The following is a 17,904-nucleotide window of genomic DNA, read 5'->3' as shown; positions in this document are numbered from 1 at the left end:
AAATCTGTTTTTTGCATTTTCCTGTGAGACAACTCTTTTGGAAGTACATAAAGATAATTGAAAGTCCTGTATTTTCGATTATGAAAATGCCAACAAATTAAAATGAGGGTAAACACACAATTAACCTAAAAGATGAGATTTAAGTACCCTTAAGCCCAGTATACTTTCTTAATGGAAAATATCTTATGATCTTATATCAAAGTCACATAGTAAAAACAAGAACATTTGCTGTTTTAAAGCATGGGCAAGAAAGTCAAAGAAGAGCAACAGAAATTATTGCTAGATGTATACCGAAAGAAGCAGAACGGGGGGAAAAAAATCAATATTTGTATTTTTGTGGTTTTCCTTCGAATGAAATATTGTTTGCATCATCGTATGCCTCCAAGCTATATGGTAAAAGTGTTATAATCAATATAATTGGTTTTTCACATACTTAATGATTTTTGTGATTTATAAGTGTGCGTGTGTGTGAAGAGTTCAATAAGAGATATTACTAAATATTTTTAAATGCCTTTCATTCTATGTAAAAAAAAAATTGGAGTGGAATATGCAGATCATTTACAATGGCTCTTTCTAGTGTGTTAAGTTTTTGTATGTTTTTTTTTTTTCCTTAGCATGTAGCTTATCCTGTAAATGGCAGTATAGCTAGCTATCTGTCTTTTCACTTGCAATCAAAGAGGAACTCACTACAGAAATCCGCTAGTGCAGGATGGAGTTGTACAGAAATATACATCCCAGCTGGTTGGCCTAAGCTTCTTGTGAAGAACTGGCTCCTATTACAACCATCTCCCTTTTCTCTGCAGACCATGTAACTTTGTGACAAGAAAGACCTGCCTGCCTGAATTAGGTTTATTTATAAAAATCAAATCACCAAAGTTGCACAATTTCCTGTTGGTTGTACAGCCCTAATCGACTGATTTTTGCAGTAGTAGAGATCTGGCCCCACTGAACGTAGTAGTGGGAGCTTTGCTAATAGCCCCACGCTTCCAGCCCGCACCTGACACAGTGTTTCCTGAACTGAGAAACTCGGTAAGCTGGAGCACCCAAGCGATGCTCTTTCCAGGTGGCTACTCATCAGTACAGTGTCAGCTAGCCACATAGCACTGAGGCAATTAATAAATTTGGATAAATGAGGGAATTTACAAAATAATTAAGGGACCTTGGTTATGACATTCTCAGGCAACAGGATATTTTGTATGAGTACGGTTTGTGTAATCCAGCCTCTGTTGTGTATAAAAGTTCATGAGTGTAAATTGAGAAGGAGAGAGAGAAGCATATTGAGAAGAGTGTTGTGCATGAGCTCCATAGGTATTACTGAGATGCTGATTTGCTTCAGACAGTATACATCTGGAACGTATTACTGTAACTCTACTCTCTAGTCGGAGAAGTCCAAAGCAAGTGAAGGAGATTGTTCCAAGTTTAAAAAAAAAAATATCATGGAGCTAATTTGTATTAGAAAAAATACAAGATGCAAACACTGTTAACTATTATTGGAATTATTCAAAAAATTAAACAGAATGACTATCTAAATCGGATTGGATACATCATAAATAATGCATTAAATACTCTATCAAGAAATAACCACAAAACCAGGTTACTGAAGTAAGCAATGTAAAGAATCAAGGTGTAGCTAGAAAATCTGGTGGCGCTTTATCTTGAACTTGAAAATGTGCCCACTCTGTACTTCCAAGTTTCCAACTTGAGCCATGTAAAATGCCATTCCTCCATCCTTATTATTTCCCTGGCTATAAACCTTGGGTTTCACACAGGAGTTACCTGAGTCATAGCAACTGTTCACTTTCCTTCCAGAACCAAACCTGAGTCTTAAAGTTGGTAATAATATATATTGTGCTGTTCACTACAAATTTGAGAAAAGACGTGAAAAAATTAGGTGAACAGTTTGTGATAAGACTGTCATGAGTTCCTTTCCAAGGAAACCAATTGGTTAGGACTTAGTAACCTGTTTTAGAGATCTATAAGATACTATGTGATGGGATAAACTGAATATGAAAGAAGAAAGAAATTCAAATATCAGTGTGATTCTAGCAGTGTACAAGGGAGATAGAGGGAAGGTAATTCAAGCTATTGGTGTCAATATGATCTATTGTATTAAACTTAAATGTAACACTGAGAGGTGCTGTACCTCTGCAGCATAACTGTACTACTGAGTACCATAAAAACAAGTCATTATATGATGAAAAAACCCTTTCTTTTCCTTTAATTTAGATTTAGAGTCACAGTTATGAATGGTATCCATGCAGGTTAATCTCATTTTTTTTAACATAAAGTGTGTAATAAAGCTGCTTCATTTTCTGGTACAATTCCCCACCTACAGGCAACGTAATACTTTATTCAAAAGTAGTCCAGCAGTCTTAGTCTCTCAGAGTGAGAAAGAACCAATATATTCACGGGGTAAATTAGGTAACTCTCTTCTGCTTACTGGGTTTATTGTTTCATTGAAGGACTAAATTTAGTAGAAATTTAAGTAGAAATTTAAGTCTCTGTGTTTCCCTACATGTGTGAGCTTGGAAAATTGTTCCTGTTTTTCCACTTATCTGTATTACTTTCTTCCATAGGTAGATTTTAGACAGGAGTGTCCTACTGAAAGAAGCAGCCCTTGATTTGGCCATATATTTCAGTACTTTTGTTCTGCTTAAAGACTTGAAAAATATAAAATACTGTATTTTTCAAACGGTTGTACAACAAATATTTCATTTCAGTTGGCACCCGTTCCTCTGTCATTCTGTGTTGCAGAGACATTGGAATCCCAGGTAGTGATAGGCACCATCCATTGAAATAACAAGTCATGGCATTGTGTTGTTCTATAAAGCACTTAAAGCAGTTTATTATATGCTATTGTCATATTTTCTTTCTCCATCTCTTTTTGTTTGAAGTAGACTATTATCCTTTCAGTGATGCAAAAAATAAACGATGTGTTGTTCATGTGATAACCTTGACCCATATTTTAAATTTTTTTTTATTTTTTTCCATAGGTCCTCCCATGCCATCCTCCTCATCTAGTCCATCAGTTACTGAACATTTACACTCCCCTCCTCCATCACCCAATCTCCATGACAACCAGAGGTGGTTATTAAGTAATAATGCCAGCCAGCCAGTTCAGGACTCTGATACAGATGAGGACTATACTGCCAGCTCATATCTAGTACAGACCGGTACTGTTTCAGTGTCTGTCCCAGGTCATGGTAAGAAGAGGACACTTTGTCCATAGTTTGAATACCCTTTTATTTTCCATCCCTTTAAAACTGCCTTATAAAGATTAAAGATATCAAAATGACTTTGTATTTTAAATTTATTTTCCTTTAAATATTGACCATGATGTTTATAGTTTATTGTAGGATAAGCAACAGTAGAAAGTAACTTCTAGTATATAAAAGTTCATTTAAGGTTTTTTTTTTTTAAATGCAATACTTATATGAAGCAATAGCCATTAATGATTTATTACATAATGTAATCTGTAGCAAGTGACTAGCCTTTAGTTGTACTTTTTAAAGGGTAAACTGAAGTCGGTTAAACTATAATGATGTTTAGCTTCAGAATAATGTAAAAGTTATCTTCTACTACCTCAAGTTCAGCAGGTTCCAGCTGTTCTTTTAGTTTCCCTGGGGCAGGAGAATGGGATTTATATGTTACTGGATAGGGCACTCTAGATTGAAGAAGCAGATCTAGAAGAAGAGAGCTGTGTGGTGAAAGCAGTCAACGGTGGCTCCTGAGATGTATGTTTCCATGTTTCTCATCCTCCCAAACAGTATAAGTAATCAACAGGAGTGACAAATACTTGAAACATCAGTGCCCACTTATACATCATGCTGTAAGAAACCCCATTTTTACTTTTTTTTTTAAACATAAAAAATAATAGCTACAGGGTTCCATTCTTGTTGTATGATTGAACAGCTTTTCTTGCAGTAGGCACACTTGAAGAATAATTGTTAATTCACAGCCCTTCCCCAGTAGATCAGCAGAGCTTGGAACAAGCCTCTTCATTTTCTAAGACCCATTTCCGTCTTTTGATTGTAAAGAACTCTCCTACAAATGAACCACTAGAGGGGGTTGGGAGAAATATTTTCCTACAGACTGCATATCAGTTGGTTGGACAGAATTATTTTGCAGAACAAAAAGTCTTTGGGCTTCTTTTCCTAGCTTTGAGTGTAATTTCAGTGTTGTGTCTGAAGGAACAACCTGCTAAGAGCACTTATGTACATGAATTTGACAATTTTTTTTCCATGTTAGGGGCTTGAATTAGTATCTTTAAAATTAGCAATGATAACTTTATTTTTGCATGTTCAAATTGCTCAATACTTAATCTGTGACGAACACCAAAAAAATGGTAGTACATTATCATATTCAGGGTATGTTATGAAGATGTCTCCTTTATGTCTAGGAATAAAGATCTGTGTAGAAAATGTATGCGTTATCCAAAAGTTAGCCTGGTTTAGGTCAGTAAGTCAATACATTTAGATTACTGTATCCATCAGCCCTTCCTCTACAAATGAAAAACGTAAAAGCAAGAGAAAGCCACTAAAACTTTTGAATAGTTGGGATGAACTCCTTACACCACCTAGCCTTGTAGGAAGCTAATAAGTGTTCATCGTTCCTTTAGGTTTTAGCATTTTGCTGCTTCTGAAATTTTCAGCAGTTGCTTGCCAGGCTGAGTTTGCCAACCTTTTGGAATGTTCCTTAACTCCTTTCACCCCAGATTAGCTGAAATAATTTCAGCTGGTCCCGTGGCAAGTCAAGTCTTGGCCTTTCAGCAGGACAAAATAAGGGCGGTTTTGATAACAAGCAGGACAGAAGTTAACACCATGGTGTATGTTGAGAGAGTTGTTCTTGATAAGACTTTTGCTAAGCAGGAGGGAAACACAGCACACCCTGTAAGTCCATGTTCATTTTCGCCTCCCCTCTCTCTTCTCACTACACTCCCCTGTCTCCTCTATCTGCAAACATCTGTGATTCGCCCCTTCAGTGTATATGTGCAATAGAAGTGCTTGCAGTTTCTGCTTCCCACTGTCAAAGGATTAAATCAATGATACTTGTACACTCATAATCTAGTAGGGCTGGTGGTCATATAATACAACTAATGATCTTTCTCTCTCTCCACAAGATTAGACTTGTTTTTAGAAGTGCCTCAACTTGCGAACCACAGATATTAGTATCTGTGATATTCATAATTTAAGTGGGTTTTGTTTGCTTTTCTGCTGGACAAGAAGACCACCATAGGTGTGGTAGCAGGCTTCTGTCCCTGCAGTCCGCTGCAGGATCAGGGTTTGCATTGCTCGGAGAAAGGATGCTTTCATCCAGTACATATGCATATTGCTTAGAATTATCTACTTGACTTGTTTATGGTTGGTTTCTCAGATCTTATACTGTTGGCCTACTAATGGGGGAAAAAACATGTTCTTTGTAAAACAGGCAAGAGTGGAATTTAATAATTACGCTAATAATTTCTAAGTTAGCTACAACTTTCTTCTCTTCAATGATTTGCATTGTTGTGTGGCCTTTTTACAGCCAACAATCACAGGTTGGAAGGGACCTCAGGGATCATCTAGTCCAACCTTTCTAGGAAGAGCACAGTCTAGACAAGATGGCCCAGCACCCTGTCCAGCCAAACCTTAAAAGTGTCCAAGTGTACTAGTATGTGGTTCTCTCCAAATCTGCCCTGGAAAGTAAATACCATTTAATCATGGCCTTTGGTACAGTCTTATTTGAGTATTGCATTTCCTTTAGCTAAAATGGTAAGTAATACACCATGTGTAGCACTTCCACAGGAGGAAGGGGTTTTTTTACCAGTTGTCTTTTAATTCATCCAGATGCAAAAAAGCTTTCCATGCTATGTAATGTTAATGGGTACAAAATAACTCCAGTGCCATTTTCTGGATGACTTTGATGTTTGTATTAGTAAGGGGTGGGGGAATCACTTTTGAAGCATTTAGCATAAAAAAGGTACTGACCAAAAATAATTATATTATTGAACTGTTTTCATTTATATTGACTTTATGTGAATAGCAATTTAAATTACCCTCTCTTCAGTCTATGCAAACATCCGTTTGTTTTCCTTTAGTCTGAGTTCATTTGATCAATGTAGTTTATTTGGTCAACTCCCTCAAAATTTAAAGGATCTGATCATGTATTTAGATTTATATTAATCTAAGCCTTTGGGTTTGGTTACTTTGCTTTGTTGACCAATGGGAGTTAGCTTTCATTTGAGGAATTAGCTGAAAGAGAAATGAGAATGACTAAAGTCAATTATCAAATGCTGACCACACGAGAAGAAAAAGTGTTCATGGAGGTGTTGCTAGTAGCTTTAAAAATTCAGACCAAGTGAGGACTGTTGTGGACAGTTTGCTAGGAATAATTTCCTTTCTCTAAAAGCAGTGTGTTAATAGGCTGTAAAATTCAGGAGGAGATAAATTTTCAGTCCATCAGCTGTAACGTGTTCCTTTACATAGTACCCCCAATTTATTCTGCTTCTTATTCCTCTTCTCCACGGTGCAGCTCAGTGTACTGACTCTATTCCGGCAGTCAGCCTATCTGCTGATTTCAGAAAAATTTACTAGTGTTACTGTTTTTAGAAAGAAGAGCAAACTGGTTTATAAGGAACAGGGGTATCTGAATATGTCTGCAGGGAAGAGGAACAGTTGTTTAAACAAGAGGGAGAGTGCACCAGGAGCTGGGAGGAGAGGGTTCTTGAATATGGCTGAGGTGGAGAGGGTTTCTTTATGTAATAAAGTCTGCTTATAAATAATAAATTCATGTATTTAAACATCTTGATGAGCTTAATCTTTTTCCACCAAAAATTATAGATTAGTCAGAATTTGGAGGGGAATTTATTGAAATTAGTAGTAGCTTATCTTTCAGCACAGACATGTATTATAATGAGTAATACAGAGCTCAATTCTTAGGTTAAGCACAGAATATGAAGAAAATATATAGTTAATTGTTAATGATTACTACTGACAATGGAGATGAAGAGTCTGAATTAGAAATTCAGATTTGAGGATTTTTACCCCCTAAAATGGAAACGTTACGGCAGAACCATCAAATGCATAACAGAGAAAGATGTATTTCACAGCAGCATTTGTACACTGTTTTTGAACATTTAAGTTGTGCAAGGTTCTCATGTTTCTTAATAACAGTTTATGATGATAGTTCATCTGATGGGAAGATCTGGAAAAAAAAATCAATATAATATAAAATGGTTTTTAGTTGTCCTCAATGAAGGATCTGCCAGGTGATGCACAATAAACAAGATTTTCTTCCAGCCACATGTGAGTTGCAGATTGATGGGCTTTTCAGTTCAAGAAGATGGCTAAGCTTTCCTGCAAAGAGAAAAAACTTTGGAAGTCCAGAGCACAACTCTGAATTTTAATCTGTGAAGGAGTAAAAATAATAAGGCTGGTTGAATGATAACAAACAAGAATGCTTCATATTCAGAGGTTCATTGTAGGGCATCTCACACTACAGACACCAAATGTTCTGTGGCATAATTGTCTTATAAACATAATTTGAGGACTTCAGTTCATGATGACTTACTAGAATTTGATGGGAGAGGTTATACAGAAGTATCTATCATATGGAAATGATTAGTATTTTATCATACCACAGTGTCAAGAAGCCAAACACAGAACCTTCTGCTTTTGTACAAGCACCTGAGAGAATACAGGCCAAGTGCTCAAGAGTGGCAGCAGTAATGACCAGATGCCACACACAGGCAAAGCATAGGTGTGAATTTTATTAGAGTTTTTTGTTAAAACTCAGGCTTTCCCTCCAACTATCATGTTTTATTCTGCCCACATATCTGAATTAATGTATAACCACCATAACTAAGCAGTCTGCCATTTCCTTTTCTCCCCATTTCTGCCTTTTCCTTCTCACCAGAAGCATGAAATTGAAGTGTGAATGGAAGTGTACATGGGGATTTGTGTTAAAAGTTAGTGGAAGAGGCAAATGACTTTAAGGTATCTTTTCCTCCTTTGCAGCTCTTGCACTTGCTCCGGTGGGAGTAGGAGGTAGACAATGTGTTTTCCCCATTCATACCCCACTGGCTTGTGAAAAGGTTGGAAATAATCTGTGCATATTGAAAAGGCCCATGGCAAATTGTCAGCCCTAGCCAACATCTTGGAAGTACCCCATGTAACTTTCTGGCAGTCCTGCTGTAGTGCCTACAAAACATTTCCCAGCCCTTATTCCACCCCTGCTTCGCCATAGGTATTCCACAAGGGAAAATACATGTGCTGCTGAACGAGAACTTAGCAGCCAGGCTGTCATCTGCCATGTAATCAACAGCCATTTAGTTGTGATTATTGGGGAACTAACGGAGGGGAAGAAAGGTGCTAGGGGAGAAGGAAATGCACACATGATGGTGTAAGATTGAATGCTTAAAAGCTGTTTGGGCCTTTTTGGTGAAGTGTAAATTTGCTTTTTTTTTCTCTCCATCATTCTGAGAACTGGCATCTATGTGAATTCCCTGGAAACTGAGTATCCACATGCCTTATTTTCATTGTCGTCTTACACATTATCTAACGAGATTTTTTTTATCTCTTATCTCATAATTCATGATAAATTCAGTTTGTCATTGTTTTATCAGTATATACAATTTGTCTTCAGGTCTGACAGTGGCCCTAAGATGTGTTGCTTGAAAAATGAATTCAGACCTGTTTGGTTTGAAATAGTCTGTAATAATAAATTAAGAATAATAGATCAAGCTAGGACAAGTTATGTTGAAGAACATCATAAGGATATGCTATAATCTTGGTTTTATTTAACATTGTCATTAGTTACATGGTTGAAGGAGTAAAAATGGCACTAATAAAATTTCTTAATGATACTAAATAGTGAGAGTTCTGAGTGCCAACTGGGGACAAAATGTTAATAGAAAAGAACAAGGAAAGATCATTAATTGTATGGCCAGAACCTGATAAAGTGCAATTAGAACTGAAATGTAAGCTGGTGTGAGATGCAGAAGATTGAGGAAAAATCTGAGGAGAAACGGTGAGGGAGAATTTTATTCGGACATAAATGTGCAACATGGTCCAACTTACAAGTACACTTTGAGCTGGGTATACAAATACATCAGCAAAGAGGGAATCACAGACATAGCATCAATGGAATATAAGTTTTTAATTTGGGCCTCTTGCTTTTCTAAGGTTCCTGTCAAGTTCCCTTATTACTTCTAGAATTACTACTTTTTATTCTTCTGTCAGGTATATTTGGATGAAAACAATTAGGAGGTTAGAGGTATTAATACATGAGAATAAACCTTTGACTCAGTACATAGCCTGAACACTAATTAAGTGCTGACAAAAGGAAACTAATAACCCAAGACAGAAGAGAGCATGTGGTATACCGTGTAGAGATACAACTAAAAGCAATAGGATGAAAATAAGGAAAGATTAGGCACCTTTACTGCCAGTGTCTTCTGGGCATGTGCATACCCATGGAAATATTTTGTAAGTGAAAATGTTTGATACCCATACATTCAAAATGCCCATGATGCTGAATAGAGGTATTTGACAAGCTTTCTGTAAATACAGAGTAAGTTTGTGCTATAAAAATACATGCTGACTTTTTTCTGAGGCCAGAGACTTACATTTCAGCCACTGTGTAGCAGCGCTTGCAGGCTTCCTCGGTAGCTACAGAAGCACTTAATCTTTTACAGTCAAAAATCAGACAATACAGGAAGGCCAATATCCTTTAGGTACAGATCAACAAATTTATCTGTTCCATGTGCTTGGGGCAAATATAGTTCCTTTAGAAACTTAAAAATTGTCTCTTGAATGCTAGCCAATTTATTTTTGATCCCTTTTTGATATTTGATTTCAGTTTCATGAATCCATCTTTTTATCCTCTTTCTTTGGTTCTGAAGCCAGACTTCTGTCAACATTGTTCCCTTAATGTACAAAAATGTACATTTGTTCAGTTTAATTAAGCATTCAGTCTGTTTGCCAAGAGCAAATTACAGTTCCCCAATGTCACCCTCACCCCTCCAAAATCAAATTTTGCAAAGTGGTGGGCAATTAGTTCTCATATCTGATTGTTGTAAGTCATGTTTTTCACTTAAAGATTTTTGTAGTTTTCGATCTCTGTTACTTAATAGAAGAGCCAAGACCAATTATTTCTACTCAGATTGTGGCCTTTGTAGCCTTCAAAGAACAGTCTCCCCCACACCTCCTGTATCATTAGCAAAATATCTTTACAAAGATGATTTCGGCCTCTTCACAAATCAAAGGATTCAGAGTGACAAATTATCCATCTTATACTCAACTGCATGCCAGATGGGACAACCTGCCAACTGTGTATCGTACTGCGGATATGATCTGATGTAGAGACATTTCCTCCCCTCCTCCCTTCTCCATCAAAAATCATATTACAAAAAACATGCAAGTTAAGAAAAATCTGTGAAGATAAATTGATTCTGAAATACAGTGAAATATAAAAGCAAGATCTGGCTTTATCGAAGGAAGAAAGCTCCATCCAAATGTCAGATCGCTTCAACTGAACAAACATGTACCTGGCAGTATGGATGAACATGAGAGTCAAAAATGCATCGCTTCCTTGCTTGCCAGTGCTTGCACACACATCATTGCCTTTGACTAGCTTGATTACAGAACAGACATTCCTAATTGCAAGATAAGGAGCTCGAATTTAAATTCTGTTGCAGTTTGTTAACAGAAGATCCCTGAAGTCACGATAGGAATGAGGATGTACTGCTCTTGTGGGGAAAAGTAGGCTCTAACAAATTTATGGGAGAAGTTAATTTATAATACAGAAGGTAAAAGGAGAAGGAGGCAGTCACATAGAGAGTTTATTTTCATTATAAATTACACAGCTGAAGACTTCAGCCAGCTACTGCTTAGGCTCACTTCCAGAAATACAAATGGTGTGCAAACGCACGGCAAATAACTTGTGTGGGGTCAGGATCAGACACAAGTGTCTTACATCATCACATTAAACTCTGTTACTTATGATTTTTCATTATTTTATTTCAGGGAAAGGTCTAATATTTTTAACTCTGTACCGTAATACAAAAGCTTCTTTTAAAAACGTTATTTAGGAAGAGAGCACTGAAGATCTTGCATATGCTCCCTTTTGTTCGTTGCTCAGTGGCAACAGCCTGAACTTACAGTTTTACAAGCCCTATTTATCAGCTCTAAGGCACACCGAGCCTTGATAGCTTTGAGAACACAAAAGTTCTTCCAGAAACATAGAATGAGTTGAAGGTTGTGAGGTTTTGATAAAATCTTTTTTTTTTTTTAATATTTCTTTTTTTTTATCTTCTGGTTTCTTAGTCTTTAGGCTGTTCTCACTGGGGGTTGTTTTTCTAAAAAAAAGCCATGTTTTTTTCCCAGCTGTGAAAGCTTGGTCCATCATTTCATTTTTCATTTGTTTTAGCTGAATTAGCTATGTAGTCATGCTCATTGTAAGGAGCTGGTGCTTGGAGACCACCAAATGTCTACCAGCTTGGTACTAAATGTATAAATTTAATAAGGATAACATACACTGTCCTGTCCTATTGATTGTGGAAAAGTTTCTTCCTTCAGCTGGGACTGGGTCTTTAGTTACTGTTGAAGAAAAAAAGATGTGCAAATACATAAAATACCTAGTTTATTCCTTAGTTAGAATGCCGATGATTGCTAGGGCCTGATTCTGCACTTCTGAGAAAAGCCAGGTTGCTGTTGCATTAAGTGGAAGCTGCCAGTGGGGGGGTTGATACAGGAGTTAAGTCATTGTAATGGAACTGCAAACACGCTTTATTCTATAATGTTGAAAAAGTCACTATAAAAAAAAAAAAGAGTCTTTGACAAAAATAACAAATCTAATTTGTGTCCTTGTTGGCTTTTGGCTTCCACTTCTGGCTAGCCGTAAGTTGGAAGATGATGTTTTAGTGCTTCAAACATGCAGCTCACTGGAAATAAACAGGACTCACGCAAATTCTGCTGGCAGATGCTTCTTGCAGTCTTCATAGGAAAAACACTGAGGATTTTGTGCTTGAGTCACTAAGCAAAAAAAATATAGATGTGCACTGGATGTTGTGAAAGCAGAGCTTATCTCAAAGTTGCTTTGAAAAGTAAAAGGCTAAACACTTGCCACCTTTAATTTCACATGCCCTATCTTTTCAAATATAAATTATTTTTAAAACTTAAGCACTACACTTAAAGTGTAATTTCTCTGCTCTTATACCTTATACACAAAAGGCTTCTCTATTTAGCATCTTTCTGTGTCTGGATGTAACATTGACATGAATTTCTTTTGTCACTAACCCATTAGGAGTACACAGGAGTAGTAACCCTACTTTTTAAGGACGCAGAGATCTGACTAGAAGGCACATCAGCCTTCCTCTCTCATTCAAGGCCAAGGATTGCTATTGTCAGATGCAGTGGGCATGAAAGCAGCAATTTTACAGCACAAAAACTCCAATAACATTTACTGCGGTTGGCTGAGATTGCAATGCACACAGGCACTGCTCAGTCTTGGTTGCTTAAGCACCAGCTTCCCTTGGCTTTTTGCCAGCCTGCATGCTCCAAAGAGACAAGTCCTTTAAGGGGAAAGAGTTTTCCTTGTAACTTGCTATGGGGTAAACAGACCATTCAGGCATAGTTTATTGCATTACATACTTGACTATGCATACTGGAATGTAGCAAAGTAATTGGTAAAATTATTTTAATCGTTGGGTTTCATAGGTATGAGAGATGTTCTCTGGGCCAGGAGGAAAAAAAAATGTAAGGATGTTTGTCTGCTAAGTTACTGATCATCTATTACAAAGGACTAAAAATATTCTCTCCATGGGAATTCTGTATGTTTATACTAGTATCCCTGCCACAGTTACAGAAAACTGAATTAATTTGCCTCTTTATTGCTCTTCTTCTCTTGAAGATAAATCCCATAACAGTTAGCAGCAAGTTACAGTGTAGAAGAACAATTCTGTGTATGTAATGGGATACTTTGTTGTCAATAAAAAAAAATAACCTCGGTTTGGAAATACTGGAAGTGCAGGGTACTTCCAAGTTGAAAGGGAGTCAGTTACTGTAAATTCTGCCATCAGTCCCACTCAGCTTTGTGTTGATAAACACTTTGTTTTGCAGCAATCAGCAGTAAACTTATCCCATCATTGCCATAACCTGGAGACTCCACGTGCAAGATTCTTTTAAATATTATTTTATGTGCATTTCTTAAAGCTTTAATTTAACACTGCAGTACCTTTCAAACAACATATAATGGAATTTATTTGTATAAAAACATGAGTTATGATAGCTGAATATACAGAAGGCTGACTTGGCTATCACTGAGTACAAAATACTAGCTGCTGCTGTTTGTATCTTTTGCTTCATTCAGAAAGCTTCAAAGAAGGGAAAGGCTTTCCCTTGATTTTGTTGCTAGTAGTTGGTGTAAGGGGTTGATAAGTTCTTTTCATTCTTAATTCCAAAGATCGCATGGCTTTTTTGTCATATGTTCCCTTCTTTCTCCTCAGTGGTGGCCTGCAGTGTGTTCAGGAAGGGTTTAAAACGCTGTCTCTGGCATTTCTTAAGTCTCTGGGTTACTTTCTGGTAGCTTGTCCTCTGTTGAGCGGTGAAAAGGCAAGGATGGGGTGACCTTGCATCCTTCTCTCTGTGTACACCAGCATCGAAAATGGTTCAAAAAGCAACTGAAGCACTTCTAATGAATTGCTCTTTTGATTCTTTGAATCTGCACAGCAACTCCATAAGGTTTTTACAGCTGGACTCTAGCTGTAATTGCTGCTGGGAGGAGATGCGCAACATGGGGTTTTGGAGCTAAGTACTTACATTGTTTTACTGGCCAAAAGTAGGTAGCATAGTGGGAGAAACAGGCTTCATGAAATTCACACTTTTATATCTTCATGTTCTTCACCATTTCCGACATGCTGCTGATTTGCCAGCAGGCACTCTAGATGGGGGTGATAAAAATGGAAAAGCTGAAAGATGCAGTTTCTGAAAGCAGCGGTGTATTAGTAAAGAAGTTGCTTGCGAACACATGATAAGTATCCAAAGATCTAGTTTTTTATTAATTAACTTAAAAGTAATTTTTACTAGTACTGAAAAATTAGAAAGAAGCACTTCATCATTTGAATCTTCTTGACATCAGAATATAAAATAATGCTCAAATAAAAAGTATCCACTGACAGAAACAATAATTGGTCCCTTGTAAGCTCAATTTCCAAGTCCTTTAGATCTTAGACATCTCCAGGTATGCATCTTTTTTGGCATATTTACCTGGCTAATTCAAAGATAATACTTCTTTCTTCAGACTTTATGATGTATTTTTCAAGAGATACAATATAAAGTTGTTACTTAGGCCCTGTAATGTATAGTTCTGAAAATTCACTGCAGTATTTTTCTTCAGATGCACTTCCTGATCTGTTTCCTCAAGGCCTTTAATCAGTGGCTTGTAATATGGAATACTTTTCTGTTTGTTTACAGTTTTGTATGAATAACTCAAAATAATTGGCATCAGAATGCACCACAGCATCACGTATGGATCTCTTCCTCACTCAAATTGGATTATTTCTTATTTTAAACTAGTCTTCCATTTAAAAGTCTTTGTTGTCTCCCCTAATTGTAGTGTAGTAGCCTAATTGGCTACTGCGTGCCTAAGCCAGTAAAGCCGAAGGCAGAGAGGGAGAATGGCTTAGATATTTTTGAAACTTCTTTCTAGCTTCCAAAAAGGCCTCTAGAATAAACTGCTTTGCAAGCCTTCTGGGACAGGAGCCCCTGAGGGACATTCCTGGGCAGGGCGGAGGAATCAGCCAGTGTACTTGCATTGTTTTGAGCCTAAAAGGGAGTTTCTTCCCCCCCCATTACAGTTATTTATACTGTTAGCTAGACATTAAAATGGTTAGTGTTGTAGAAAAAGACCAGCAGAATAATAGCCGAGTAAAACAGTACAGCCTGCTCAGGTTTATCCAGTTGCTTTATCATTAGTAATACTCAGATCAGAATTTCTGTTAAATAAATTTATCTGGAAGTTCTTTTGATTCAATCTTGACCTTCGGAGGCAGCTTTGCGTCATTACTTTATAATAATTTTTTATGATCATGGCCACAAGAGATCAGATCTTTTTCGCCTTTTTGTGTGTGGAAAAGTCCTTAAGAGAGTTAAAATTCAAGCTAGTAAAGAATAAAATGCTTAAGCTTAAGCAGTTTAACCACACATCTCTAGAAATACCCACCTTGTAGTATTAGTTCTGTGCTAGGGAAGTTGGGGAAGCTTCCATATCCTCCAGGCATGCTTTAGAATGTTGATGTTCTTGTATAGTGTTCTGCCCCAGTTTTAATCTGCTCTGTGACACCTTAAAGGAGCAGACAGTGACTATGAATTTTGCACCTGGAATTTTCTACTAGAAGGTATCTATGTATATATTTTGGAGTGATGGGTAGGAAGCTGCTTGCACTGAAGGTTCAAGAAATTTAAAGGCAGAAAGAAAATCAAGAGAATGATTAGATGATGTTTATCATTTTTGTGTATGGTTAGAAATATAGAATTTTTCTCTGACGTTGATCCAGAAATAATAAAATGTGACTATTGGTCTATAATCAATGCACTAAACTTTCATCTTACCGATGATGGTTAGGGACTCTTAATTTACACTAGTGCAAATAAAGGCTTAAATCCTGGCAAAATTAAGTGGTAGTTACTGTATGCTTATGTTTCTGGTTCCAATTACTGTACTCCCATAATTACAACAGAACTTAAAATATACTTAAAGAAATGTGAAAAGTATACTCCCGTGGTTACAAAGAGTTGAACAATTCAATGGCATCTGCAGAAGGCCTTTGGGAAAAACTCTTAAGAGTTATGAAGTATGCAAACCTCAGGATTCTGTGCTCTCTCTTCCTCATCAGTGCTGCTCTAGTTCTGTTTGGTTCCTTGGGAGATGTTGAGTAGCAAGGGGAAAACGTAGTTCCACGTCCAGTATTTCCACCACTCAAAAACATGCTCTGCTGACGTAAGTATCAGGCAGCTTCTTTGCTGTGATTTCTGCCTCCAAGAGCAAAGCTCTGCTGCTGCTTTGTAGCTTAATAATCCTAAAATGGTGTGCTGTTTCCACTACACTATCTGAACCTCTGGAGGGAAAGAAGTTGCCTCTTGCCATATCTGCCTGTTAATAGTGACTATGAGATATGAGCAAAGCCAAGTGATGATGCATGAAAGCCTCTAATTTTGAATACACAGAGGGCACTAGTAAATTAGATCCCTTTTTCTTGGTGTATTCATTGTTTACCATAGTATGAATGATGGTTTCCATTGCTACATTACTGCTGTAGAGTGTCAGCAGGCATCATAAGCGCAGTTCCCCTGTGCAGAAAAGTAAATGAATGAATAATGGAGACTGCTCATTCACCACCCCATTCAATTTCTAGTGTTGTCTAATGTTCAGATCTCTTACGGAGAGGCAGGCATGAATCCCCTGTTCCCTTAGGAGCATATGCAACTGATTAGGGGACAGTTTTTTTCTGATATCACCCCTCCTCATCCTGGAAAAATACGCCTGGAGCTGTTCTTTCCAGGCTCTTTCTGAGCTTTCTAACTGCTGGTAGTCACCTTGAGGCAAAGCAGGGAAGAGGTAAGAGTAGATGGGAAAGTAGAGATTGTCCTGGGCTCATCTGGCCTTACTTCCACCCCTGATGACTCATCTTTTTAATGCTCCTTAAACAGTCAGAACTGCTGAGGAATGCCATCTAGTCAAATGTACAATACAACAGATGCAAAGAGGCATGGGCCTTTTGCTCCCTGAAGTGATCTGTATGTATGTATGTGATTTTTTTTTTTTGTCTTTTCCTTCCCATTCTTTGGAGAGGTGGGGTTCCTCCCCCCCCCACCCCCTGTTGTTCCGTCTTAGTTTTAATCCTTCTCATCCTTTAAGTGCGCTCTTTTAATTTCCTCCTTTCTGTCTTTTTGCCCTTTCTCCTTTGAAGCCTTCTTTTTCTTATTGATTAAGTCATTTAACCTTTATTAGACCATACCATGCCGCTCCATCCCACTTCCTACTTTCTCTTTTATCCTTTTATTTCCTTTCTATTGGACTCTTTTCATATCATTCTGTCCTTGTTCAGGCTTCCTACCTCCCCTTCCTCATTCCCTTTGTTGTTCTCTCCATGGGACAGGTATATCTCATGAAAAGGTGCTTTGTTCACAACGCATCTGCCTTGGGGCAGCTATTTAATGAAAAAATCAGCTTTCCATCCCATGCTGCTATCCCTCTGAAGCCCTATGCAATAAATGCCAATTACAGTTTTACATAATTAAAATAACCATGTCATATTTCTTTTTTAATACTAGTGTCTTCACATTAAAGGAATAGAATGCTATGCTGTGTGTGTTTTTCAAAACAAAAAATAAGTATGTTTCTAATCCATATTACATCCTCATTATCCAGAATTTTCTTTAACCCTTCTTTTCTGTTCTGTTCTGAGAATATTCCAGCCATCTGTAGAAGGGTCAGAAAAAAACACAAACAAGAACACTTACAAGAAGTCTAGTTGCTTTATAATGGGGATGAAAATTAACATCCTGCCTGCTTCTGATCCCTCTTACACTCTTGTAGTAGTAAAGCTGTTAGAAGGGATGAAAATTGATCAAAAAACCCCAGCAGACTTTTCTCTTGATGGTGTAGTTATTGGGGGAATTTGCAGTAGCAGAGAGGACAGTGGGAGACAAAGATACAGAAAAGTATCAGTCTCAGTTGGTTTTAACAGTGCAGGATAATCTTAATCTTTTGGATTCTGGGCTGCTTGTCCTGCTCCAGGGAACTCTGATATTCCTGAATACCTTAATATCCATATAAGAGGATTAAAAGCAGAAATGAAGGAGATGTTGGTAGTGGTAGTGGTGCTAATTTCCAGAAATGTGACTACTTTTGCTATAGAAAGTAGCC

At 37.4% G+C, this 17,904-nt stretch overlaps 1 protein-coding gene across 11 annotated transcripts in view; it reads left to right on the top strand.

Moving 5' to 3' along the window:
• TENM3 (teneurin transmembrane protein 3) overlaps nucleotides 1-17,904 on the top strand; it is a 416,596-nt gene that overhangs the window by 240,990 nt on the left and 157,702 nt on the right. For all 11 annotated transcript variants that reach the window (XM_064449664.1, XM_064449667.1, XM_064449668.1 and 8 more), the window contains one exon: nucleotides 2,994-3,203. In XM_064449664.1, coding sequence (XP_064305734.1) covers nucleotides 2,994-3,203 — 210 coding nt within the window. The remainder of the gene's footprint in view (nucleotides 1-2,993; nucleotides 3,204-17,904) is intronic.

The sequence above is a fragment of the Phalacrocorax carbo genome, chromosome 4, assembly GCF_963921805.1.
Source record: "Phalacrocorax carbo chromosome 4, bPhaCar2.1, whole genome shotgun sequence".
NCBI classification, from domain to species: Eukaryota; Metazoa; Chordata; class Aves; order Suliformes; family Phalacrocoracidae; genus Phalacrocorax; species Phalacrocorax carbo.
This window is presented reverse-complemented; position numbering and strand designations above follow the sequence as displayed.